The sequence below is a fragment of the Anopheles coustani genome, chromosome 2 (assembly GCF_943734705.1).
Source record: "Anopheles coustani chromosome 2, idAnoCousDA_361_x.2, whole genome shotgun sequence".
Lineage (NCBI taxonomy): Eukaryota > Metazoa > Arthropoda > Insecta > Diptera > Culicidae > Anopheles > Anopheles coustani.
In genome coordinates, this window is record NC_071289.1 from 52,388,527 (window position 1) to 52,414,423 (window position 25,897).

The 25,897-nt window shown below is 43.0% G+C and overlaps 2 protein-coding genes and 1 pseudogene across 5 annotated transcripts; 1 reads left to right on the plus strand and 2 right to left on the minus strand.

Annotated features, from left to right (window-relative positions):
- Positions 1–3,874: 3,874 nt before the first annotated feature.
- On the minus strand, positions 3,875–4,362 carry LOC131264608 (uncharacterized; annotated as a pseudogene).
- Positions 4,363–6,215: 1,853 nt separating this feature from the next.
- LOC131264298 (palmitoyltransferase app) lies at positions 6,216–21,945 on the plus strand. Of its 2 annotated transcripts, none has more exons than XM_058266582.1 (11): positions 6,216–6,313; positions 7,205–7,413; positions 9,609–10,013; positions 10,918–11,480; positions 11,566–11,911; positions 11,971–12,082; positions 12,168–12,322; positions 12,428–12,549; positions 12,631–12,760; positions 13,757–13,850; positions 19,670–21,945. In XM_058266582.1, exons 4-11 carry the CDS (start codon positions 11,323–11,325, stop codon positions 20,986–20,988), a joined length of 2,436 nt encoding a protein of 811 aa, XP_058122565.1. In that variant the 5' UTR covers positions 6,216–6,313; positions 7,205–7,413; positions 9,609–10,013; positions 10,918–11,322; the 3' UTR covers positions 20,989–21,945. The 2 variants fall into 2 exon arrangements, with proteins under 2 accessions (XP_058122565.1, XP_058122564.1); XM_058266581.1 differs by lacking the exon at positions 19,670–21,945 and adding an exon at positions 14,445–16,605.
- Positions 21,937–25,874, minus strand: LOC131264327 (mitochondrial thiamine pyrophosphate carrier-like). 3 transcript variants are annotated; one of them, XM_058266626.1, is made up of 3 exons: positions 25,748–25,847; positions 25,371–25,457; positions 21,937–25,266 (listed from the first exon to the last, which is right to left on the minus strand). In XM_058266626.1, exon 3 carries the CDS (start codon positions 24,330–24,332, stop codon positions 23,409–23,411), a length of 924 nt encoding a protein of 307 aa, XP_058122609.1. In that variant the 5' UTR covers positions 24,333–25,266; positions 25,371–25,457; positions 25,748–25,847; the 3' UTR covers positions 21,937–23,408. The 3 variants fall into 3 exon arrangements, with proteins under 3 accessions (XP_058122609.1, XP_058122610.1, XP_058122611.1); XM_058266627.1 differs by lacking the exon at positions 25,371–25,457 and having other exon boundaries at positions 25,748–25,874; XM_058266628.1 differs by lacking the exon at positions 25,371–25,457 and having other exon boundaries at positions 21,937–25,097; positions 25,748–25,801.
- Positions 25,875–25,897: the final 23 nt, after the last annotated feature.

Genomic DNA, 25,897 nt, shown 5'->3' on the forward strand with positions numbered 1-25,897 from the left:
GAATTTAACGAATTAATGTATCACCAATTGCATACATTCAGTTTAAACGTCCACAAGAGGTGTAGCCACGATCGAAAACATGGCGGCCGGGGCCTCATTTACTCTTTTACCTTTAAAATTTCTAGTGGCACATTTTGTAGCAAACATATCCAAAATTATTGCGCTCTTTTTAAAACGATCATACATTTTCGCCTAAAAATTCGCCGTGAATTATTTCAAAACGCCAGAATGTATGCAATCTAATCAAACCTCAAACGGCTGAACCGGTAAGTCGAAAACGAATCTAAAAAAAACCGAAAATGTTCGAATCATCCGTTAACCCTAACATCTACGACTAAAAATCTCTACAGATATATACAGTCTGACAAGAAAGTATCCGTACAGTCATCAATTTCAACTTCAATTTTAAACGACATATCGTAGATAAACTTCTATTCCCTCTTCCTACTGGTTCACATTAAGGGTCTGAAGCTATGCAAAGCGCGACGTATGCATACTTTTCAAATATTTGATCACTAACGGTTCGCTTAATAGAACATAACGGTTTAAACTAATCACGCAGTGGAGGTTGAATGCGGGTTATCTAGCCCGGGGCCTTATTTACTCTTTTACCCGTGATTTAGTTTAATATTTTTATTGCACTTTATATGCGATTGATAGTTCGCTAGCTATTCTTATAATAAAAAAACTAACTGAAGCTACCCCTATGGGGTGGCCATACGCACTACCTTTTGAGTCGTTGACGGCAGACTACAAGTAGTGGAAGTCTTAGTGGAACTGTTTTTGACAATACTTGGTTATACCATACCGGCATACCATTCCAACAGATGGAGATTACTTCATACTTCGTCAAGAAAACGGGAAGATTGATTCAATTTAGAATACAAACAATAAAAACTTCTACACCTACCACAGGTTCATGTTTCACCTTCGCGGATTGCGTCGCTGCTGCTGAGATTTGTTGAACCTTCACAGCAACAGTTATCCCTAGCCGATTTTCCAGACACTGCGGTACATTCAGGGACATTTTATTATCTTAATTACCAGATAAACTCTTAAACAACAGTAACCAGCCAGCAAATTGTTTGGACGGATTCTACGAATAAATCAGAAAACGGCGATTTTACGCCATTGTTGTCAAGTTGGCAGCTCTGCGTATGATCAAGGCTCCTCGAAGCTAGTGTTACCTTGTTCCAGTAATCTTGTGTAGGACTTTGTAATGTGTCAACTCAGGTGCAACAACCCAACAAGCAAAAGGACTGTGACCACCCGGTGAATGAGTGGCTCAATGACCCACCCAAGGAGTAATGCACCTACTAGTTGAAAGACCTATTCATTTTTGATGTCAACATTAGCTGGGTGTAGTATAGGGAAAAAGGACCAATTTTGGCCCACTTAGGAAAGGGTCATCACAAAAGAAATCGTTGCATTGATTGTACCGATCATATAACAGTAAATTTTGTATGGTAATGTAGAGCAGCTATCTAGACATGCACTTAAATTCATATATTTGAGTTTATTTGTTGTTTTCGCTGAAAAGTTATTAATTTACGAACACCCTTTTTGTCGCTATTTTGACCCACTTTGTTTCTATTTTGACCCACCTATGTACCAACTTTGGCCCACATAAAAATGATTATTTTATGTGTTTTACGTCACTCGGGGTCCACACTACAGCGCGACGTCGCCTGACAGGAGATGAACTCCATATAAAAAAAACCTTGCGCGATGTCGCGCGAATCGCGCTAGATTTTGTTTGCATGGAGTTCAGCGCCTGTCAGGCGACGTCGCGTTACGCGACGGTGCAGTCTGGAAAGCGTGTCACTCGGGGTCCACACTACAGCGCGACGTCCCGTCCCGAATCGCGACGAGACCTGACACGCTTTCCAGACTGCACCGTCGCGTAACGCGACGTCGCCTGACAGGCGCAGAACTCCATGCAAAAAAAAACCTAGCGCGATTCGCGCGACATCGCGCAAGGTTTTTTTTCTATGGAGTTCAGCTCCTGTCAGGCGACGTCGCGCTGTAGTGTGGACCCCGAGTGACAGGCGGCAGAACTCCATACAAAAAAAAATGTCGCACAAATCGCGCTAGTGTAGAAACAGCGAAAAACGCGTCGTCGCGCTAGCTGTTGTCAAATGTCAAGTCGAAACGAAAACAAACCGACAGCTGGACAAAACGTAAACAAACCGAAACACAAACGCGAGCAAAACGAGCAATATTCTCCACGAAACATCGGATTTTTCGTTGTACTACTTGCCTCTAGCCTTCACAAATGTAATTCAGTTATAAAACTCAGTTTTAATTGATATTTTTACCAAAGTTTTGTCGGGTACCGAAACGTAAACAAACTGCACTCAACAAGTAGGAGATGACAGAGAAATATATACCTCTTACGGTGTGGCAAAATATCGTCGATGTTTGTTTTAGGTGGTTTTCTCAGTGAATTTCAAATGTAGAAGCGCCAAACTCATTCAGGGTGCTTAAAATACATAGCTAAACAAGTACAGGCTGGCCCCGGTTTTCGTCTGCCTCGGTTTTCGTCGTTTGACAAATCGTTCGAAGCTGGTTTATAGTAGCGTGCTTTGTTCTTTACTCATACGATTCAATGCATTTTGTATGACAGAAGATCGGAACATGGGCTCATAAACAAGTGGTTCAGGTTTTCTGCTTCAGACAACTTTGCTCAATCAAAAATATCTTCCAATTGAAGCACTGAATACATTATTGTAAACCTACACGCCATGGAAACCAAACTCGGGGTCCACACTGCAGCGCGACATCCCGTTTCAACAGTAGCCCAGTTTCGGCTGAACAATCGCGCAAGCCAAGCGCGACAGAGGTAATGGCGTATGTGGAAATATGTATCAAATTGGAGCACAAACTCGGCTAAAAAAATTTGTTGAATTTTGAGGTAGTAATGCATGATATTTGTTTAGCTACGTATTTCATGCACCCTGAGTGAGTTTGGCGCTTCTACATTTGAAATTCACTGAGAAAACCACCTAAAACAACCATCGACGATATGTTGCCCCGCCGTAGGAGGTATATATTTCTTCGTCATCTCCTACTTATTGAAGAGCAGTTTGTTTACGTTTCGGCACCCGAAAAAAATTTGGTAAAAATATCAATTTAAACTGAGTTTCATAACTGAATTACATTTCTGAAGGCTGGACATTTTTTTTATATCGACCGATATACTTAACTACTGCCTCAACCCATCCGTTATACTGAAAAGAGCTGTTGACCGTGGAAAAAATTATTTAAAAAAATGTAAAAATGTTATTATGTGTTAATTTTTCGCTTCTTTATTATTTTTTAACCACTTTAGCCCATCAAAAAAAATATTTTTCTGGCAATTTTTTTTTGTTTTAAAATTTGTTTTTTCATTTAACCACCTACACGGGTAGTTATTGTAGTTTTATATTCAAATAACAATTGATTGGATTATCGAATCAGCATGAAACTTTTAGAATGCCTAGAAATACTAATTTTCTATCGTTTTGCTAAAGAAAACAAGTTTTTACACAAATTTAAATAATGTTTATTTGCCGTTGTCGGTCGATACCCCTCAAACGTTTCGTATTTCTCGTACTTCGGAATTATCATTTTATTGAGATGTCGGATCGATTTAAAATTTTCAGTGAAGATACTTGAAGGTGTTTTCCAAAATATTGCATAACTTTTATAATTTTAAAAATTCATTAAGTATATTAATTTGAGGTTTCAAAAAATTTTAACGATATAAAAAAATGAATATTTTTATTTTGTACAGTTATGCATTGTGTTCCCTGTTCTTATAAATTCACGTATTTTGTTTTTTGGTTCCTGCATTAGCGCCCGTATCGTGGAAGGAGACACCGTTTTCGCAATTTCAGTTCACTTCCTCTTGCCAAGAACATCTCCTGGCATCTGCTTTTTCGTCGGCAGTCATATCCATGGTTAAGAAATACGCTAGTTCACGTTCCAACGCGGCTAGAGTTTGATCCAGCGTTTCAGAAAAAGTAGATTGGGCAATTGCCATAGTAAAATCGTTACCAACACCTTGTTGGTACGACCCTTGTGCAAAAAATCGCAGTTTTGTTCTCAAGTTTTCTTCCGCCGATAACCCACGCTTATGCTTATGCTAGTTCCACTTTGGCAAGGATTTCTTCAAACAGCCTCTTCGGAACTCGGTAATTGTTAATGAAGCTGAAAAAGGAACATGTTAAAACAGTGGTAACGATTGTTGAGCCAATACGCTTACGTTTTATCCGATAATTCAAGCGGATCAAAATGCTTCTTCAATCGCCTACGGTGTGCTGCTAGATTTATCTCCTCTTCATTCTCCGCATAATTTAAAAATAATAATGAATTTATCATTTTAATGTTTTGGATGCTTCACGAATTAAAAAGCTTCTCGATACGATAGAGGTCGCACTAATTGTAACGTTGTTTTAAGTAAACAAAATCTAGGTTTCCATGGTTATTTGACAGACGGCGAAACTACTCGATAGGTATTTTTATGGGTTGTTATAATTTTACCGACTGCTCAGTTGAATACATTCGCGATACCAATGCGAGTAGATAAATTTATCGGTCGATATAATCAAACGGGTTGGTAAATTTTATCGACTGCTTTCGCGATAGGTACCACTGTCATCTAGAATTACCAACTGCCTATTTGGCGAAGATTTTGGCGGAGATTTCCCACAAGTAAGCTGGAATTTTTTGAAAACACTTTTTTTAACCAACTGTCACAACAATGGCGGAGCAAAAAACAGCTTTGACCCGACCTGTATGTTGATTTTCTTTGGTTTTATGTAGAGTTGTGTAAATCTGATTCAGATTCATGAATCTGAATGAATCTCTGCCTTATAAGGGATTCATGAACCTTTCGACGAGAGATTCATGAATCCTGAAGACACACCAACTGATGAAAAGTCACCAGCCGAAAATGGGTTGAGGGACCCCTTTTTTTTGGTCGCATTCTCCACGCCTATGAAAGAATCGGGGAGATTCATGACAGATCCATGAAAGATTCATGAAGATTCATTAAGGTTTCGAAAGATTCATTAAGCTTTGAAGTTTCGAATTCGCAAAGATTCATGAATCCATCTGAAATGAGTTCAAACGTTCATTACGAATGTTTGTTTTGGGTATCATAAATTCCAAGATGGTGATATGTTTACTTGTCAAATCGCTCCACATAAACCAATCTTGGGAGTAACCTTGGTCTAGACCAAGGTGTATAAATATAGAAGGTGACTTTATGACGCTTTGGAAGGGGTGCCATCAAGATGATTAAATACTGAATAGGTGACTTTTTAGGAGGTATTTTTTTACGGGGTGCCCATGGCGCAGCGGTAGCGCGAGGAAACACCACGCCACAGGTGTGGGATCGAATCTCGAGTCTGGCACCCCGCGGTATTACGAACGGCTGACCACCGATCTATAATATACCGTCTTTCGGTCACACAAACTCTCTTCGGAGAGAGGCCTTGTCCCACTAGGGGATGTCGTGCCACATAAAAAAAAAAAAAAAATTTAGAAAATGGCGACCGTGGCTTTTGACAGCATGGTGATAAACAGCATAGAAAGTAAACAACTATGCAAGTAACCAGAAGGTACGTGCTGTGAAACTTCGACACATTTGGTAGAAAAATCGGTGACCCACTACAGCCGACGGCTTCTTAAACATTTGCCAAACATGAACAAAATGAAAGCAATTGAAGAATCGGTTTGATTGGTTCTCAAGCGTTGTTGTTTGTTTATCTTCTAAGGACGATTCCCGCCAAATTTGAGTATCAGCAAATTTGAGATACTGTCAAAAGCTATTTTTCGATTTTTTGCAGTCTAGACGTCAAAATGCTCTACATGCCACTACCTTATATAGTGTGTATTTATATTGGGTGCCATATTTGAGAGTTATGTCAAAAACAACAACGCACGAGAACCAAACAAACCGATTCTTCAATTGTTTTCATTTTGTTAGCATGGCAAATGTTTAAGAAGCCGTAGGCCGTAGTGGGTCACCGATTTTTCGACCAAATGTATCGAAGTTTCACCTCACGTACCTTATGTTTAGTTGCATAGTTGTTTACATTCTATGCTGTTTATCACCATGCTGTCAAAAGCCACGGTCGCCATTTTCTAAAAAAATACCTCCTAAAAAGCCACCTATTCAGTATTTAATTATCTTGGTTTGTCCGGAACTGTCACAGTTTCGAAGAATGCTGCAGTGAAATAAAGTAAAACTCCTCAATCGAAAGCCACGCCGTTCACCAGTGACTCGTGACAAAAGAAGATTGCCATCGGTGAAACAGTTTGTTTAGTGCGTGATTTTTCATCATTTCCCTCCGTTTCGTAGGCACACATTTTTGCAATATTGGATCTCTGTGGCAAAAAGCATTCACTTTAGTTCCGTGTGTTAGCTGACGAAGGAAGGGCGGAGGTGGCACGCATAACACGGTGTTGACGGACGAAATCGTACGGGAAAAGGCAACAGCAATAACAACAAACACGTGAAACTCGGCTGTAATCCGTGTCGAAGTCGCGACTTTCCCTCCTTTCAGCTCCGGTAGTGTTTTCTCCTCCACCGCGTTTTGTGGGAATCTTTATGGTTTCTTAGTGCGTGCCAATAGAAGAATGGTAAAAACGGGCCTCTTAACGTGACTCGGTGTGGTGCGTATGTCTTTCACTTTTTTCCTCCTATCAGAGAGCTGTCAAAGTAATTTGCAACAGTTCACACAACCTTTGATGATATTGCGAAGCACCTAATTTGCCCATTATGTTCCAATCGTTAGAGCCCGCGGACCATCGAGATGGTCTGTGATAACTTGCTGTGTCCGCCGATCCCAGTAAGTGCAAAGTGTGTTGCGTGTGTAGAGTGCCTTTTCGGTAGCGAAGGTCAGCAGCAGGAGTGGTTACTTCACATCGATTTTCATCGAAAAAAGCAGTGAAACTCATATCTACTTGACACACTTCAGGATGTTCTAGGAGCAGCTTGCCAGGGACTTGTGTGTAGATTGTTGTTATGCTATTTTTAAGTTCACTATACGGTTTATAGTGAGCCTTGAACCGCTTTCCGACCCTAACCTGATGGACTGGGGAACTGGGGGGGGAGCATTCGGGGGGAACGTAAAGTAGGCCACCAGCATCGATGAGGGCATCGTGCCCCGGAGCAAGCGATGAGTGATGACGGCCAAATGAAATTTATTTCCAGTGTTGATTGAACCAGCGGCATCTTCTCCATGGATTGCTTCGTTCTATGCCGTCTCTGATTTACCGTCGTCCTCCCGGTGTTCCACGCAACTTTTGTGGATAATCGATGATAGTGCTCTTATTATTGTTGTTTCCACTGCTACTAGAAGCATAACAATACGGCAGCATATAGGATATTGGAGTTCGAAAGGCCTGCCCACCGACCATCTGGTAAGGACACAACTAGTTCATACATCATCTTTTGCTGTTTTGTGTACTAAACCTAAGATTTACTGGTTTATGACTTTATGTCGATACTGTTTCTACACGAAATTCTTTTACATTAAGTGTTTATTATAATTTTACGGCTAAATCAATCGGCCGGTTTTCTTTCTAATATTTTCAAATCGAAGAATGTGCTTATATTTTAATACCTATTTTCATTTATTTTTTTTTACCCACTAATTATTACTAGCTATCGAATATTGCCGACTTCAAGAGAGCGCGATTCTATCCTTGAAAAATGTAACTAACGTCACCTAATTGAAATTGACGACAAGCTGGCTCTTTATTATCAGTAACGTGTCGGCTATCGCGAAGGCTAGAGCGAAGGAAAAAGTCAAAAAAGTTTTGTTTGCATGATCCATACTAGATGAATAGAATTTCTGGAAGAAGAGTTTTTAACAAAATTTGTTAAAAATCGGAAAATGCTTTTTTTACGGAAAATGCTTTAAAATGAATGTTTAAAGATTCATCCGGTAAGCGTTTGCGTTTGTTTTATGCGGTAAGCATAAACATAAATCCTGTTGTGGTTGCTTCACTATCAGACATTCCCGAAATATAAAACGAAACGCTGGAATGAAGAACAATTTTCAGAACTGTATTTGAAATAAGAAAAGGCTTCAAAGTCCGTTCCCGAAACGTCTTATATAGGAGAGTTAAATATATTTTTTAACTTTAAACTTCGACTAAAAGTCGCTTAGTCATGCTAAAGAAATCTCTCCGCCCCGAAATCCACTAATCAATATATCATGGGTTTCACAATTATCTTATCAACGCCGGTCGCCTTTATCGCTCTTTCCCATACCGATATTCTGAACTAATTTGTCGATTACGCGGGGTCTTAACTTCTACTGACTTCACCGTTTGTTGGCCGTTTCCATTTCCCCCGGCGACGCTATAGTGTTTTGGAGGTCGTTGCAAAAAAAGACAAAAAACGGTCACAATATGTCGCGCAAAACACGTACATTATATTATCGACCTTCTTCGAACCCCTGATCATGCTGGAGTGTCGTTCGATGTTTATCTGGCCGACATGCCTTGCAACATGACTCTTGAAGGAAGAGTGATTTTGGAGATTGAAACGATTCGACAGTACAAAATTGAATCTATTAAGTGAATAAAAAATCACCGATGGCGAGCCGTTGTCACTCTTGTCTTTTGAACGCAATCGTCATCGAATCTTCAGGACAAACTTTGAAGGTGCAACTGTTAAATAAGTTAATTAAAATAAGTTTTGAATGAACAGTATTTTGCGACAGTGCATATTACATTTAAAAGTACACCTAATATGTTTTCTAATACCTTACAAAATAGACACCAAAAACCGGTATGCAGCAAAGAAATCGTAAATAAAACGGTCAAGTACCCAATGTCAAAGATAATCGATTTGAATTGGATCCCGAAGCCACTCGACACGAACATCGGGACGTAATTAGCGCAAGGTGGCGAAAATGCTCACCGGGTCACACTGCCAATTTTTCCGGCGTCCTACAAATGCCACCTCGTGGCTCGTGGGTCGTCCCGGGCTCGTTTGGCAGCAGTCCGGAAAATGGAAAAAAGACCATATGTCGTGGAGCAGCGTGCGATATGGGCTGTACGCCTCTCGATGATGCGCTAAATGGGCACATATTGACAGATCTGGTCAATATTATTTGTAAATCGTCATGCAAACATATGATGCGCCGTACTGCGAGCCATTGGGAAGCGCAGATTTAACATGAAAAGTGGTTTATTCTTTCGGTAAACAGCCCGATTACGAACGATTAATGGCACTTTTTTATGAGATTGGGGTCTATTTGTTGATCGCATCGTACAACACAAATTTTATGACTTGTTGTTAATTTCAATTTTATTTCAGCACTGCCAAGCTTTTAATGGCACTCTTAGCACTAAGCATTAACATTAGTTGTTAGTTGGAAATGTAATTCCATTTGAACATTCTAAAAATATATTGGACAGGAGAAAATGAGCTGTTTCTTTTGGTCTAGTTTTAATTTGTTTGTTGATGGGATCTAATATGATGAAAATTTTATCAAATTGCCTGTTGAAACAATTTTGATAAACATAAGAAAAAAATGCTTTACATTCCACTGTTTACAATGCCCAACACATTTTATAGGATTATTCTATTCTTATTCTTTCAGAAAACTTCCTGATCGGCTTATCATCGCTTCCAAACCGCTGGAGTAGTAGCATATTAATATAACTGACGACAACGAAACAGTAAACGAAAGAAATATGCCGAGCTAAAAGGAAGGTGGTAACTTTTTACATCCAAATCTAAATTGGGAAAAATCACAACGAAAAAATCTGTAGGCGACCGCCCACCCTCGCCTGTCTCGCAAGTCAGCAACTTAGTTAAGCCAAGCACCAGGAATCCTGCAGTCGGCAAGCATCCTTTTCTTCCGCATTCTTTAGTGGAACAACATAGACATCAAGAAATTTCGTTTCGGAGGTGATGCCAACACAAACTATCGGCGAACCGAAGCGAAAATGTTGGCGAACCGCGATAGAACAACTTTTCGCAGCTGCGTAGCTCCTTGATCGGCGTGAGTATACCGTAGAAGTAATCCAATCAGTAAGCAAATCGAAAACCGACCGCGTGGGTCGTGATTCCGATGGGTTTCTACTTTGTTCGCAAACTGTTTGTGTTGTGAGCTTTGAATTACGTCTAACGTATTGCTCCTCGGAGCTCCATTTCGCTGGAGAAAATAAATAAAATTCATTTCGCGGCCGTCTGTCGCGAATCGATCATTGGGCCGAAACCAACAAACGATCGCCCGACCGTTCGTTAATTAGGTTCAGCTACTTTGAACAATAGCTCGCAAGTTTAGATTGACTAATATTTTACTGCAGATGTTTACTGCCGACATTCATTGGTTATCTCTCACCCAGACGTCTTTTATGACGTTCGGAACTGTTGGAGCTCGTCTTCTCTTTAATATTGGGAAGCGAAATTGTCAGATCGCTTTTGCAAATTAAAAACAAATTGTTAGCAATAAAAAAAAGTTTATTGAACAGCGAACGTGATCATGAGGCATGACAGTAAAAGTGTGTGTTTTTGTTTTAAGCCAACATATTTAAAATTATTTAACAATGATTAATCATAACTTATCTGGTTATAGTAAAATATCAACACTTCGGGGGTTATGGTTGCTATGGTCAGTAAGAAATGTTGACGCTGGTTTACATATGTATAGAAGCTTTTACGCATTCAAGGGCTTATCATGGGCAAAACGTTTGGTTTTAGTCGTGTATTTGTAGCTTCAAGACAACACTAAAATGTAATACAAATATTTAATCCATAAACTAGCTGATTGATTTTATTTACTTGCCGGAATATATGATCTAAAACCGCTTGTTCCCAAATCGAGGGTCTAAAAAGATAAAAATGGTACTCTGAGAACGGTTTATTTATTTTATCTCGCTTTTTCATTCTCCTTCTCTAAATAGAAATGTAATCAACCCTCTCGCCAGCGCGAGGGTGGATAAAGGAACAACAATCCAAAACCGGGGCAACAGAATACATACGGTGCGAACGTCGGACGAGAAAGTAATTGAGCCAAGCAGATCTCAGCAAGCATTACTATTACACGGCCTACTGAAGCTGAAGAATCTGTGGATGTTTTATGTTGCCTGCGTTTTGTGCACCTTGCGTTGCCAGCCGTTGAATAGGCGAAGCAGACGCCTTCCGGCCTCCCTGGAGGACGACGACCGTCGGGCCCTTTTCTAGTGCGTCAGTGCGTCGTCTGACATTTGTTTTTGCAGTACAAATAATTGTTAAGATATTCCACGGAGGAGACAAGCAATCGGACGTGAAAAAGAGAAACACTGTTGGGAAGAAGGGAGAACAACGCTATGGCACCCAGTCAAAAAGTTACAAAAAAATGGGAAATTTTCGCCGGTCGGAATAAGTTCTTCTGCGACGGATACCTGATGACGGCCCCAAACTCGGGTGTGTTTTATTTCACGGTCATACTGATCACGGGCACCAGTGTGCTGTTTTTTGTGTTCGAGTAAGTTGCCACGAGCTTTGCTGCTGCTAAATGTTCTTGTCATCCGTTGCGAAAGCGTAGCTTTAATGTTTTTTATACCCCCTAGCTGTCCCTTCCTGGCACAACGTATCACACCAGCCATCCCAGCCATCGGTGGGATTCTGTTCATTTTTACGCTCAGCTCACTCTTCCGGACGGCCTTTAGCGATCCAGGCATTATCCCACGAGCCTCCCAGGATGAGGCGGCCTACATCGAGAAGCAGATCGAGGTGCCGAACTCGCTCAACAGTCCCACGTACCGGCCGCCACCGCGCACCAAAGAGGTGTTCGTGAAGGGGCAGACGGTCAAGCTAAAATACTGTTTCACGTGCAAAATCTTCCGGCCACCGAGAGCCTCCCATTGCAGTTTGTGCGACAACTGCGTCGATCGCTTCGATCATCACTGTCCGTGGGTAAGTATAGAAAGCTCCATGTTGCAACGATGCAGCCCTAATCCTTTTCCAACCCGCAGGTGGGAAATTGCGTTGGAAAACGAAACTATCGGTTCTTCTACATGTTTATCGTCTCTCTGGCGTTTCTAGCAGTATTCATATTTTCTTGCACAACGACGCATCTAGTAATGTGTAAGTGTAGCCATCCGCCGCATCCCTTCCGTCAGAGATTTTTATCGTGTCACGCTAACCGTGCCGTTTTCTTTACTTTTTCCAGTATTAAAGGAAGATAATCAGTTCATTGACGTCGTCAAGCGAACTCCTTCCAGTGTGATAATAGCGGTAATTTGTTTCTGTTCCGTGTGGTCTGTTATCGGGTTGGCCGGGTTTCACACTTATCTGACTACGAGTGATCAAACAACAAATGAAGATGTGAGTACTTTGTGCTTCAGATATTGCAGCCCTGTCGCGTATCTTTTGTAAACGAATTTATTTTCATTCACACTTCTGTTGCTTTTATTATGGCGCTACTACCAGATCAAAGGTTCATTCAGCTCAAAGGGTGGCCAACAGGCGATCAACCCGTACTCGCAGGGGAATATTTGTTTGAACTGTTTCCACATCCTGTGCGGTCCGATAACTCCCTCACTGATCGATAGGTGAGTACCAAACGTTGTTCGATTGGTTTCCAGCATTCAGCTTATCACGTGTCCTTTTGTACTGCGTTCTTCCAAATCCAGACGCGGAGTCGTTACCGACGAGTATCGAACGCAAATGCAGGCGCCGGACAAGTACAACAGTGCCACCGTGCCACCGTTGGTCGTGATGCAGCCGGGAATGGATACATTGAACAAGCATTACAGTTTGGACGTAAGTCGCTATTCCTTTCTCTATCAGGCAGTATTTCTCAGTTTGCGGTTATATTTCATACTATGTTTCTATTGGACACTGGATCATATTTATCTTTTAAAAATTAATATTCATACATATTTGTTCAAAATTATACTCATTACAGCGTGGAATTTTCTTTTCTGTATAGTTCAACGAAAGGGGCGAAATTTTGATATAAGTTTTAATTCGCACCAAACTTACTGCCTATCCTAAAGGTTTGACTGTTTCCTTGGCGACTGTTGTTAGTGTAACCAGTTAACAACGTTAACTAAATGTAACTAACGAAATTCGTTGATGGCTTACATATTTTAAGTAAAGAAATTTCATTCATCAGCTAATTAATTAATTATATTCATTTTTTAAGTCATTAAACATTGTATGTTCATTAGTATAAACTAATTTTATGAAGCTTAATCGAGCAAAAACATCATTAATGAAGACTGATGTCACATGATGACTCAAAAAATCAAGTACTATCTCTAAACAATATAACTTTAAATTGTTATATGTTTTGTATCTTGCGATCTTGCGATATTGCATACCGTATTAAATGACTTCTTGATACCTTCGTGTAATACATGCTCTGCCATTGTACACTGTAACAGAAGTATATTTTTTAATTATTGTCATAACTATCTAATTAAATGTTGTATTCCATGTAAAGTTTTGTAAAGGACCTGTCCATGAATAGATTTAAATGGTGAGCTTTTCAATTCACGAATTGATCATACAAAAAATGCTCATTTTGTGGACGTACGTGACTGACAACAAAACTCCATACATTTATCTTTTTTGCTGTTTGTTAAAAATGGTATTTTAAAGTTCAATTCTAATAGAGCCTTGTAAGAATAATTTAAAATGATTGTTATAACTTTTAATGTTGTGTTTGCTACAAAATGATGCAATTAGATGGAACATTTAAATGTTTTTCGCTGATACTAATTTTGTTCCTTTTCTCCAAAACATACGAAACAGCACGAACTGCAAAATGGGTCCAACGGTGGAAGTGGCGGTGGCAGCGGGAACGGTGGCGTCTACCGGCAGCGCAGCTACGATAACTTACAAAATGGTAAGTCACCATCAGCTTCTTCAGTTAGCGTCGGTGTAGTCACGAATCAATTGAACAATTTGAACGTATCTAATTCGAGCCATGCGCCAAAACAAACAGCATCTACTAGCCCTGCTGCAACCTCTGCCAAAACTAAACCGAACTATAGCCACTACCATGCTCCACTGAACTATCTGCAATTAACATCACAATCTCCATCACAATTTAATAACCTATCATTGTCTTACGTGAACCTTTCACCGCCAATACAACAACCTCCGCAACAACTACCATCACAACAACAACAACAACAACAACAACAACAACAACAACAACAACAACAACAACAACAACAACAACAACAACAAATACAACAACAACCGTACCATCACCACCATTCCGCCACTTGCAATCTTCTCAATCCTGGCTCAAATTCGCCCAACACATCCACACACTCGTCGTCGTCGTCCACGCGTCTTGGCAACCTGGACCCTGGGGGATCGTTTCGCAAACGTCGTAACATCGTTCCCTATCCTACTAACATAACTAATACCACATCGAACAATCTAACGCACTCCCCGGGGGAACTGCACTCACCTTCCACTGGAACGCCAGTTCCGATACCGACCAACTTCAAGTATTTTGCCCCACAATCGAAGTATAACGGATCAAGCGTTGTAAGCGGCAGTGCCAGTGCGGGCACGTACTGCTTCAGTGACCAAAGCCAACAACTGCTTCTGGGAGGAGGTTTCAATAGTAGCGGCGTCGGTGGTTCATCGCCCTCGGCGGTGCTCAGTGGTGGCGCCACAACGCTGCCACTACTCAAAAGTCAGTCCGATTTTCTACAGCAACACCAGCACCAACAACAACAGCATCCCTTGACCCCGGGGAGTAGCGTCTCCCAGCAACATCTGCTACAGCAGCAACAGAGCTTGAACGTAACGCTGCCCCGCTATCCGTACCATCGGAACCGGGCGATCGGTGGTAGAAAGTCTTCCCACGATCTGCAGTTCTCGTTGCACCACCAGCAACACGCTTCCCTGGCGGATCCTGGCAAACCCTCACCTGGTGCAGGGCTGATGCAATCGGTTTTCTATGGGACTGCCAACTACCCGGTAGTCACCGGTGGTCCGTACTGCTCGAACGGCCCACACAACCATAGCCTGGGATTGGCCGGAAGCAGCACGAACAGCCTGAACAACCACTTTAACCCGGCCGCACCGGCAGGCTCGACCGGAATTGTGATCCCTTACAACAACGGGCTTATGCTGAAAGACACGTCGTCCGCTTCGTCGGCGGCATCGTCGTCCGGCGGGTCATCATCGTCCGCGTCCACCGCCACCATCTCGTCCAATTCGACCTCCTCCGCTACCTCATCGCTCGAGCGGCGCTGTGGTGGTGGTAACGGTCTACTAGCGTCCGCCTCCGGTTCCGGCTCGTATCTGGCGAGCTACGATACGATCACCACACTCTCGGATTATCAGCAACAGCCACAGCAACACAGTTTCGGGTTTGGATCCGGGCAGCAACACGTACCGCACACGTGCCCCAGTAGCCCACGTACGATCCGTTGCAGCAGCCCAAGTTGCAGCAGCGAGCTTGATCCGATGCTGCACTCGAAGGCGCACGGTGGAATCAATCATGGCGGAGGAAACTATCACCATCGCCACCATCGGCACCAGCATCACGGTGGAGGCGGCGGAAGTGGTGGCCTCAACGGTGCGGGCAGTGGCGGAAAGGGATACGCCAAGTTCTACAAGAAACCAACGTACCACGTGAAATCGTCCCACTCGACACCGCCGCCGCCACCACCACCGCTCGCATTACCCTCGCCTCTAGCCGGTTCCTCGGGCGGCCTCTCCGGAACGAACCCCGTCTCGCCGGCGCTCTCCTTCAGCCAGTTCAGCCCAAGCTTCTGGAGTGCTAACACGTGTGTTTCATCGAGCAATCGGAGCAGCATGCTGAGTACGGCCACCCTCGGTGGGGGTGGTAGCACGACGCCCTACGTTGAATGCACTCCGATATCTTCTAGCTCTTTTCCAAACTACGCCACAGCAGCAGGTGGCCCAAGCGGAGGGGATTTTGGTGGTGATGGTGGTGGTGGTAGTGGTAGTGGTGGTGTTGGGAACAACGGCAACAATGGTAACGCCGGCCTCCCGACTGGCAGCCCGTACGTACAGCGGCGCGGTGGAAGCGACAAACCGCAGCAGCGCTTCTCAAACGTTTTCGAGTATCAGTTTAACAATTTCGATCTCAACTCGATACACGAGGATGCTACGAACGAAACCTAGCATATACTACATTTTTAGTTTTGTAATTTTTTATAATTTAAAACACCGCGGCACCGCGCGCCACCACGGCTCACCTGTCTTCTTCGTCCTCTCGTTCTTATCCCATTTAATCCTCGCAAGAAGCAAAAATGAGATTGTTGTGGCTCACACTGGCGCTTTGTTTTCTGTGTTGCTTGCCACTGGACAGAAGACACATGATGCTGTTCCTGACCGGTGGCTTAGATTAATGCAGACTGCAATATATTATTTTGTACTGTTTTTGTGTTGCAACCGTTTTCCAGTTGAACTTTTTACTTGCTGGGACAAACAAGTTTATGTTCATTTCGTTTTTTATTACGTCAAAAATTATTTCTTTTGATTTTGACCGTTACGTGCAGCAAAACCACAGCAAGCAGTGAAAGATTAAAAGGAACGGGTTTTTTTTTAAATATTTTATCATGTTTTTTAAATGGCAAAGATTATTGTCTTTATAGTGAACTATTGTTGGGTGGAATCGGTCGTAGTAATATTGCAGCAATTTAAAGTTGTTGAGAAATGATAAAAATATTACAAAACCCTAAAAATGTATTAATCGTTCGAACATTCCGATTTCGCATAGCACATTTGCCTAGAACAAAACAGGGTGCATTACTATCGCGATTTACGTTAAATTGTGTCGCTCAATCAATTAGTAAATCACTCTTTTTTCGGTAAATCTGCTGTACTACTTGTGTTCGACTTCGACGAACAAGCATGTTTTATTTTTATTCGGTTATTTATCACTGCTTAGTTGCTCGTTTGTCAGTTAGCGTAAGCAGTGGTTCATTTTCATTTACATATTGCGTTGGTCGGTTTCATTTTATTGCTTTTTTGATGTTGTTATACTTCGTCTTTAGTTGTTCTCGCCTATAGTTGCATAGTTCAATTTCTTTTAAATCCATTTGATATTTGCTTGGCTACACTAAACAGTAGTTGTCTTAAACCAAATCTAAACATTTCAAAGTCCTGCAAATGAAAGCTGTTGTTGGAAATGAAGGATAAGAACTTTTATTTCCTGTTGGTTTTGTGTTTATGATAAGTAAACCAAACATTTTGTGCTCTCCTCTTCAGGACGTTTTCTGGCGCAGCCAGTGACTTAAGGTGCAATAAGTGAAGCGCTATAAGCGAAATAATAATCATGTGTAGACCATAATCTCCTTCAAAAGGAGTAAGAAATTCCAAAAGCGTAAAAAACTAATAATTTGTAAACTTCCAAATTAAATTTGAAAGTTATTGTTGTTTGACCGAAATGGAAAACAAAGGTTGTATAACATGCCGCCGAGGAGTGATATTAAATAAACCTGGAAGTTATGGAAACCCGTTTTGCAAACTAAAAATTATCCAAATCGTTTTTCAATAATAAGACGAATATTCCTGCACTGTGCATGGCTTAATGTTTTTGGACAGTTTACAGAAATGTGGGTTTTGTACGAATCGACTATGTGGATATTTGGAGTCAACAACGAATGCAACAGTTTCTTTCCGAGTTTTAAATGTAAACCAACACACAAAGAGATGATAAAGAATTTCGCTAAGATGTTTCCCGTACTCAACTTAGATCAATGTTACCTACCATAGTATGAGAAGTATGCTACAACACGTGTTTTTATACCTCAAAGCGAATGAAACTGATAGAGAAAAAAACCATTCGGTCGGTACATTATTTACAACTAACTTCTTCGCGTGCTTTCATTTTGACATTGCAAGATTTTTTTTGCGTTTTAACAAACATTGATAGAAAACAGTTGCATGTTCACGGGATTGATGATTTATTTGAAATATCCAATAGCAGAAGCAAAGGAAATAATAAAAAACAATAACAGGAACAATCATACCGTGACACGTATCATCTCTTCAAAGTATTAGAAACAGAGAAGAGAAACAAATTGTTAAATCGAAAAATAAAATGAACAGCATTTATGGTTAAACAACGCTCGCTTTTCTCGGTGTGATCTACTCGTCTTGGGATGGGCACAAATCATGATTCAAATTCATCCTTTTTCTCTTTCGCTTTTTCCTATACTTCAAATTGTATTTTAATCCGAGCTACTAAAACACTAACAAGATGCCGTTAAATCCACGTTGCAAAATCGCGCTCCCCGGGTCAAATATCGGGGTGGTGGGTGAGTTTAACGATTTTTTTGTCCTCTCATGCCAATGTTCTTCTACCTTGCTACTGTTTTGAAATGTTATCCTACCTCCCTGTTCGCTGACGCTCGCTTGCTAATTCCCTTCGGTTTCCGTTTCCGTTTCCGTTAATCTTCTTGCACCAGCCTGCTGTTGTATGTTTGAATTCCTCTTCTTAAAAAAGCATCCAGCCCAACGGAACATCTAGAATAAACATTGTCTCGTGGGCATCAGTGATTGCTAATTATTGGATGATATATTTCTATTTTTTATAACCACGTTTGCACTTTGGTGATATGAGTATTTTTTTCTTTCTGTAGACATTTTTTTCCAGCGTGTGCAATCTGTGGATATTCATATTTTTTAACTTCTTTTAATATTTTATATTATTTATGCAACAGCATCTTGCAACCTTGCATTATTCCAAAAATAGAACTATACTTTTTCATAAAATTTGAGTAATAATATACCATAATGGTTGTCTAGAATCTGATTATACAAATTACGACTTATCTGGCTAAAACAAGTTTATCCTTTTAATCTCGCTCTCGTTTCGTTCTGTCTACTCTACCCAACATACATAAAGCAGCAACTGTCTGCTAATATTGAATTCAATTATAGCATTTGTCACTTGCAGGAGGAACATAAATCGCATCTCATGGGAAACATTTTGATAAGTAACTTTACTTAGTGGAATACGAAACACTAAGTAGTATAAAAAGTTCTTGGAACTCTTAAAAATGGTTTATTTCAAGATAATTCATTGTTTCAAATATGTGTTCCCGGTCCCCTGTGTATTCTTCTCGAGAAATCATCGACAGTTTGTGTAATACGAAATGCATTTGAATTGCCAAATTTTATTTGTTCCGGGAAGCATATATCTAGAAAAAACCATTGCATTTCACACAGATATTTATACCTCCCGGTGGTTGTGCGATTTAACGTCAAATCCCTCCCTTAAAAACCAAACATTTAAAGACTGAATATATTTTATAAAATAACCATTTAGTGCGCAACTAGAAACTAGTGTCGTTCCATTAACTCATGTCCATCATTCGACTTGTACGGCATGTTCTAGCTACTTTTTCTACTTTTAAAAGAACACAAATCTTCGTAGTCTCCGTATTTTTTCGTAGTTAAGCTAGTAAGTAAAGTAAAAAAGATCAGTTAACTTTATGTATCCTTGGCACTTCTGCGCCGAACTCTTTCTTCACTCCCCCCGACTGAACGATGTGTCGAACGTAATAAAGCTGCTGCTTGTAGAGTTGGTTTCAATCATTTTCCGATTCAGTTTTGTTATTGGCGCTATTTTTTCATTGTTGGCATACATTAGTACCAAAAGTTGTCATAACTAATTGAAAGTCGTTTCGTTTTTTTCCGTATCTTTTTTCTCCTCCGTGGCAGATAAATCCAACAGCGTGGCACACCTGGTGGATAACGAGATCCCCCTGTCGACGACGGGAAACGTATCGGCGTGTGTGGTCGGGGTCGAAGACACCACCACTACGACAGTGCTACTTGACGACGACGGATTGGAGATGGAGCCGACTGCGTTCGGACACCACGGGAACCACCGTGCACCGACAGTGGACGATGGCAATAACAAGCAGACGACGGGCAGCTACACCAACCTTTTTCGCGATTCCTCCTCCAACGGTGTAGGAGCGAACACCCTGGGCAAGCACCACCACCACGCCGGTTACGGTGGGCTGATGATGAGCGACTGTGATAAAATACAGAGCGCCGACGAAATCATCAACGTGAGCGAGCTGATGATGGTGTGCAGCGTTAGCGGGCACGAGAACGTGTACAGTAACGTTCCACCGGCCCAGATTTCACCATCCGGTTCGGCTGTGGGCCTGCTCTCCTCGCCAAAGCGAACCAGCCTGGGAAGTAGTAACATGTCTTCGTCGGCGGCGGCGGTCGATGTTGGTAGCTCGGGAAGCGGTGGTAGCGTTCCGCTACAGCATGTCTATTCCAATGTGGCGTCGTCCACCTCGGAGGTTGTACCGCAAAGCCAACATCAACATCCACAACAGCATCATCAGCAGCAGCACCCACAGCAACAGCATCAGGCTGCGAATGGAGGAAGCAGTAATAACAGTAGTAGTAACCACAATCATCATCACCATAATCATACCCAACATGGTCATAGTCACCAGCATCCGCTCGATCCACTGGACGATCCCGCCCAGCTGCTTAGTTCGTCCTTCATCAGCAACGATCTCGATCTCGACGATCCCGTGCTCACGAGCGCGTTTGCCTCCCCGAAAGCACCAGCACTGCCAACGGTATCGTCACCATCGTCCTCGTTGCCATCGGGTGGCGCAGGGAAACTGCAGTCGCCAAGTGTGCCAGGCCACGGGACGACCCAGCAGCAGCAACAGCAGCAGCAGCAGATCGTCACGCCACTTAAATCCAAAACATCTCAGCCGATTACAACGATCGAAATGAAGAACGTCATCAAAACGCTCGATCCGAACGTGATAATTCAGCAGCAGCAGCAGCAAACAAACACCAACGGCACAGCGAATATTGCCAGTGGCAACCATCACAGCAACAACAACAACGGTGGCTCGCCGATGTTCATTTCACCAAGTGCTAGCCGAATGCGGCTGCTGCAGGAATCGACCATGATCGATACGGCGCTTGATCTGGACAGTCTTGATGGTTCCATCGGGAATCACTCACAGTCCTGCCTAGTGAAGACAGCCATCGTGTGAGGGGAGGCCGACGAGTAGTTGCACTGTTTTAACTGACGAACAAAAAAATTAAAACATTCACAATAATGGAAAGTACGAAGAAGAATTGGTGCCTGTGTGGAAGCACTTACATTCCGAATGCCGGCTCGTTGTAATGTAAATAACTAAACTAATAGTCGAATCACAATAGAAAGTACACGATGCTGATTAACCGTTTGTTTGCGTATGTGTGTGTGTGGGGTGGAGTTAAGGAGATGGTGAAACGGCAGACTTGCACCGATTGTCCAAAGACCACTAGGATATGCAAGGCGAATGTATGAACATTTCAAACTAGCAGAAACTAAATGATAGACGATTCTTCGCGCCACACAATGTACGTACGTGTGGATGAGGGAAGACAAGGTAAACAAACAAAAACAAAAATAGACCACCCGTGACAAAAATACCAAGAACGATCGACCACATCCTACCGATGGCTTTTTGCTGCTTTTCGCTAACTAATTAATTTTGTCCGCTTTTGTCCGCCAACTATATTCGCTCCTGCTCACCGCTCATGCATGGAGGAACTTTATGTAATTTAGTGGAACAAAATGGGAGCATATTTATCGGTTTGTGCAACGAATACGATGAATAATGACGACACGTACGATCGCCGGAGTGCGCCAAACTGTTCGGAGACCGAGCGCGAGTAGAACATGATTAGAGTGTGTATATTTTCATGTGTCTTATATTTACGGTTGTTTTCCGAGCGAAACGCATGCGTCGGTACAAGCGACCGGCAAAAACACAGGGATTCGACAACTCGATTCGGTACACAGGGACTTGGAACTTTACCGAAAGGGTAAACGGAAAGCAGAGTGATGGAGTGAGCTAGAGAACAATTTGCAAACCGTGACGGTAAAACGAATGTTTTCTCAAGTTGCTACTAGTTGATAATAAAGTAATTCGTGCATTAAAAATGTTCATGTGATTGGTTTATTCTGGTTGTTTATTTTTTTTATTTTTATTTTATCTCGCTACAATTTCCACTACAATAGTCTGGGAAAGGCGACTGAATCCGTCATTCGTCACTGCTGTAGGAATCTCTTACATTTTTCGTTCCCTCCAACGTTCCGGCAAGCTATGTCTTGGTAAATGTGTTACCGCTATCCTTATCCTCGCTCGATAACCATTTCATTTCAGAAAACTATCAATTGACGGTTCGTTAATATTCATGCGTAAACCGCGCACCGCTTTCCCATTATTGTCGGTCAGAACTTGCTCACTCACCCTGTTTGGTGTCAGTTTAGAATATCGTACACCACCAAATTGCTCTGCGCGCCTCCTTAGAAACTCCAATCGGGGCAACCAATGTTACATACAAGGCCTACTTATTTACGTTTAATAATACAACGGTTGGTTGTTCGATCAGCATATGGGAAAGTCGCTCCACCGTAGACATACTTGTGAATATCTCGTAATATTGCGTAAGTCTGAAGCCGCTACTATATCTAACGGATTCAAACCCGGAAGCACAGGAAGCGCATTGACTCTACAACGTTCATATAACACGGTATACCAGCGGTAACATTAGGAGATATGCTGGCGTAATGGATAAGTGTTCCAATCTTGTCGGTTTTTTTTGGCTGCGCTGAACGGTCCACGCCCCATCGTCGGTAATTAAACATTTTAAACATCTACCGTATGCGTATTTGTTACCTGCCAAATCTTCGAACTTATCCCACATCAAACGGTGGAAGGTACAATAGTTGTTCTATTTTAGCGGCGTTGTACTGGGTCGGTCCTGGGGTTTTCATTCACAATAAAACAGCCGTGTTCGAACATTCCCTTCGACGACATACTCGCTGTAGTGGTTGCTCACAACATAAACCACCTCTTAATCCTAGAATCTAAAGCTTCCGAAGAAAAATAACTTAACCGGTTGTCCTGAGTTCGTGTTTCCTATCTCCTATCGCCATCCCTTCTGTGCAATACACAACATGACGCCTTCGTTCTTGACACGCTCGCGTGTGAGTGTAATTCAAATCGTTCGGTAAATTATGCTTCCTACAAATGGTGGTATCGTTTTGCGTTGTTAAACTATTATAAGTACATTGTGCCTGTAGTTGTTGTTTCGTAGTTTAGAGAGAAAGAAAACGGGTGCCGCTTAGGAAGTTGGCAATAAAAAACGCAATTCTAAGCACTACGCGTACCAGTCGGTGTCGTTCCTTAAACGCTACTTAAAATACATGTGTCCCCGGTTGTAAGCGTGTGTGCATATATCTTGCGGTTGATGAAGTCAAAGATACATATTCGATATGACGTTGAGCCGTACGACTCGAGTTAGTTTGGTTTGCTTTGCGTATTTCTCAGCAGTCCTTCCGTTTGGCTTTGTTTGTGTTTCGAGACACTCTTCCACTGGTACAACCTAAAAGGCCACGTTCAGGCCTGTGTCTTATCTATCAGTGGTTAAGGATGAGCACCATCTCGTCGTAGATCGCGAAGTAGAAGGCAGACATGAAGCACGCCTTCAGCAGCGCCGGATACAGGCCCTTGTACAGCCCGATTAGACCCTCCTGCCGGGCGATGCTATACAGGCAGTGGAACATGTTATCACAAACGAAGTGTCGCCCGTACGTCTGGCGGCTTTTGGCGAAGCCCTGGATCTGCAACCGCTTCTTGGCCAGGTCGAGCGGGTAAACGAGCAGCTTCGTGCAGAGACCGGCCAGCCCACCGCACACGAATAGCTCGATGGCGGGCAGCGACTCGCCGGCGGCGATGTTGAAATACTGTCGCAGCATGCTGCCAAAGATGTTGTAGAACATAAACTGGCCGCCGGTGAGCGGTGCGATCTGCAGCACACTCGGCCCTAGGCCTCGGTACAGCCCACGGATGCCCTCGTGCGTGTAAATCAGCTTGAGGCCCTGCACGGAGCTTTGATAGCCTCGGCCCGGGTCCTGCGAGATCAGCCGCGTGCGCACCACGTCCAGTGGGAGTGTTAGGACCGTCGCGAACGTGCCGCTCAGTGCACCACACACAAAGTTCCGCCCGCTCTGGTGCCGCTCGAACGTGTCGACCGTGCGGAGCAGATGGTTGAAGCGCTCGTACGAGGAAAACTGTGCCACACCGTAGATGATCGAGAGTACCTGGGCCGGATTATGACCCTTCCAGAAGGCGCGAAGGCCCTCCTCGCGGTACACGAGGCGCGTCGACTGGACGATGGTACGATACTTGGACGTCACGTGCTGCTCGCTCAGCGGTTCCACCTGCAGCTGAAAGCGAATCTTGAGCACGTCCAGCGGCTGGCAGATGAAGCGTGTAATGCACCCGGCAAAGCCACCGGCAATGCCCGAGTTGGAAGACGTTTCATTCTTTTCCCGATCCATTCTTTTCCTTCACGCTTTCTCTTTCGCTCTCCCTGTATTTAGTAGGAACACGGAAAAGGAACTCGCAATGAGGACGCGGGTTTAGGACATTCACATCCGTGCAACCACCGAACCGTCGTCGTAGTGGCCACTCCACATCTGTCCTCCCACGCGCACACACAACCGTCTACACGTACCAATGGGCAACACACTCTGCTGGCCTGGGGCTAGCCTTTGAAATTTCGCCACGATTGCAAACGGTCCATGCACCACCGTCTTCAGTTTTGTTGTTATATCACCACCCCGAAGAAGGGTACCGTGTTCCTGTATATATTTTTCACGTCCTGTCTCTTTCTGCTCGTCGCCTACTCTTCACGTGCTGTCTGACGATAATACTATCTCCACCTCCGACGGCTAACCTTCGATTGTAGTTTGTTTTTGTCGTGGTCACGAGCAGCGCTAGCAAGGTTAGAATTCAGTGCTGCCACAGATGCCCTCCTCGTCGTCGCCACCATTACCACCACCACTAACACCGTCACCGCGGCTGCTACCAGCACTTACAGCACGGCGGTCTCGTTCGCAGGGACGCCTCGATAGCGTGTAGAGCAGTGGGAACAACAAAACTGATCTTTCCATTCCACCACCCACAGTTGTACCGCCTTCCCTAGGGTGCCCGTGTTTCCGGAAGAGCGTCTTTGATGTTATCGATGACAAACGATTTAAGGGTGCCGGAAGATGTGTTCTTCCACCTGCCGGTTCGCGCTACACACAATGTTTCCGACCCCGCTGCAATTGACGAACGAATCGAAATGGGCATGTGTTTTAATTGCGTTCTTCTTCTCAACCACAAAGTCGCGTGTATCACAATAGATTCAGTGCTGGGTATTCAGTCAGTGGTTGGACGAATGAGTCCGCGAAAGGTGTCGTTCGAATGGACGGCACATGATCTTTGATGCTGAAATAAAGCCAACATAATACAGGGTAAAAATATTGCACGCACGTTTTCTTCAAATCGCTTTTTTACTCAATGGGACATAATGACATAACCAAATCACTTACTTTACTCAATGCTTCAGCATGGTTGTGCAATTGCGGTTGTCACTGCCCTTGAGGGTCCCATGTGGTCGTTACTAATTTCCGAGCAAACTTGCAACGAGAATAAAAGAAAAACCGTCTCACCATGTGCGTTACTAAAAATAGCGCCACCGCGAGACTATTTTCGCACGCCGCGTTCAACTGCGTTCACGTTTACCAAACAGCCGCGCAGCAGCAAGTGTCGGCCGCATCCCTTCTTTGCATCCGAACGACCAGATTGTAAACAAACAACTGATGGAAACAGAAAAAGGGCTTTCGAACGGCTGAGGCGTACGTGTTTACGTAAACGTTCGTCACTTCACCACATCCCTACCCCACCACACTAATTTCGATTTACTCACCTTGAATTCATTCCGGTTCCTCCGAAAACGGTAGCATCCGTCCTTCGCGAAAGAGATGCTTTGATGCGGTGAATGTATTCGTGTTGTGTTTCGCTCCGTTCTTTCTCGCGCTGTGCAACCGCCCTTCGAGGAAGGGAAACTAGGAAAACT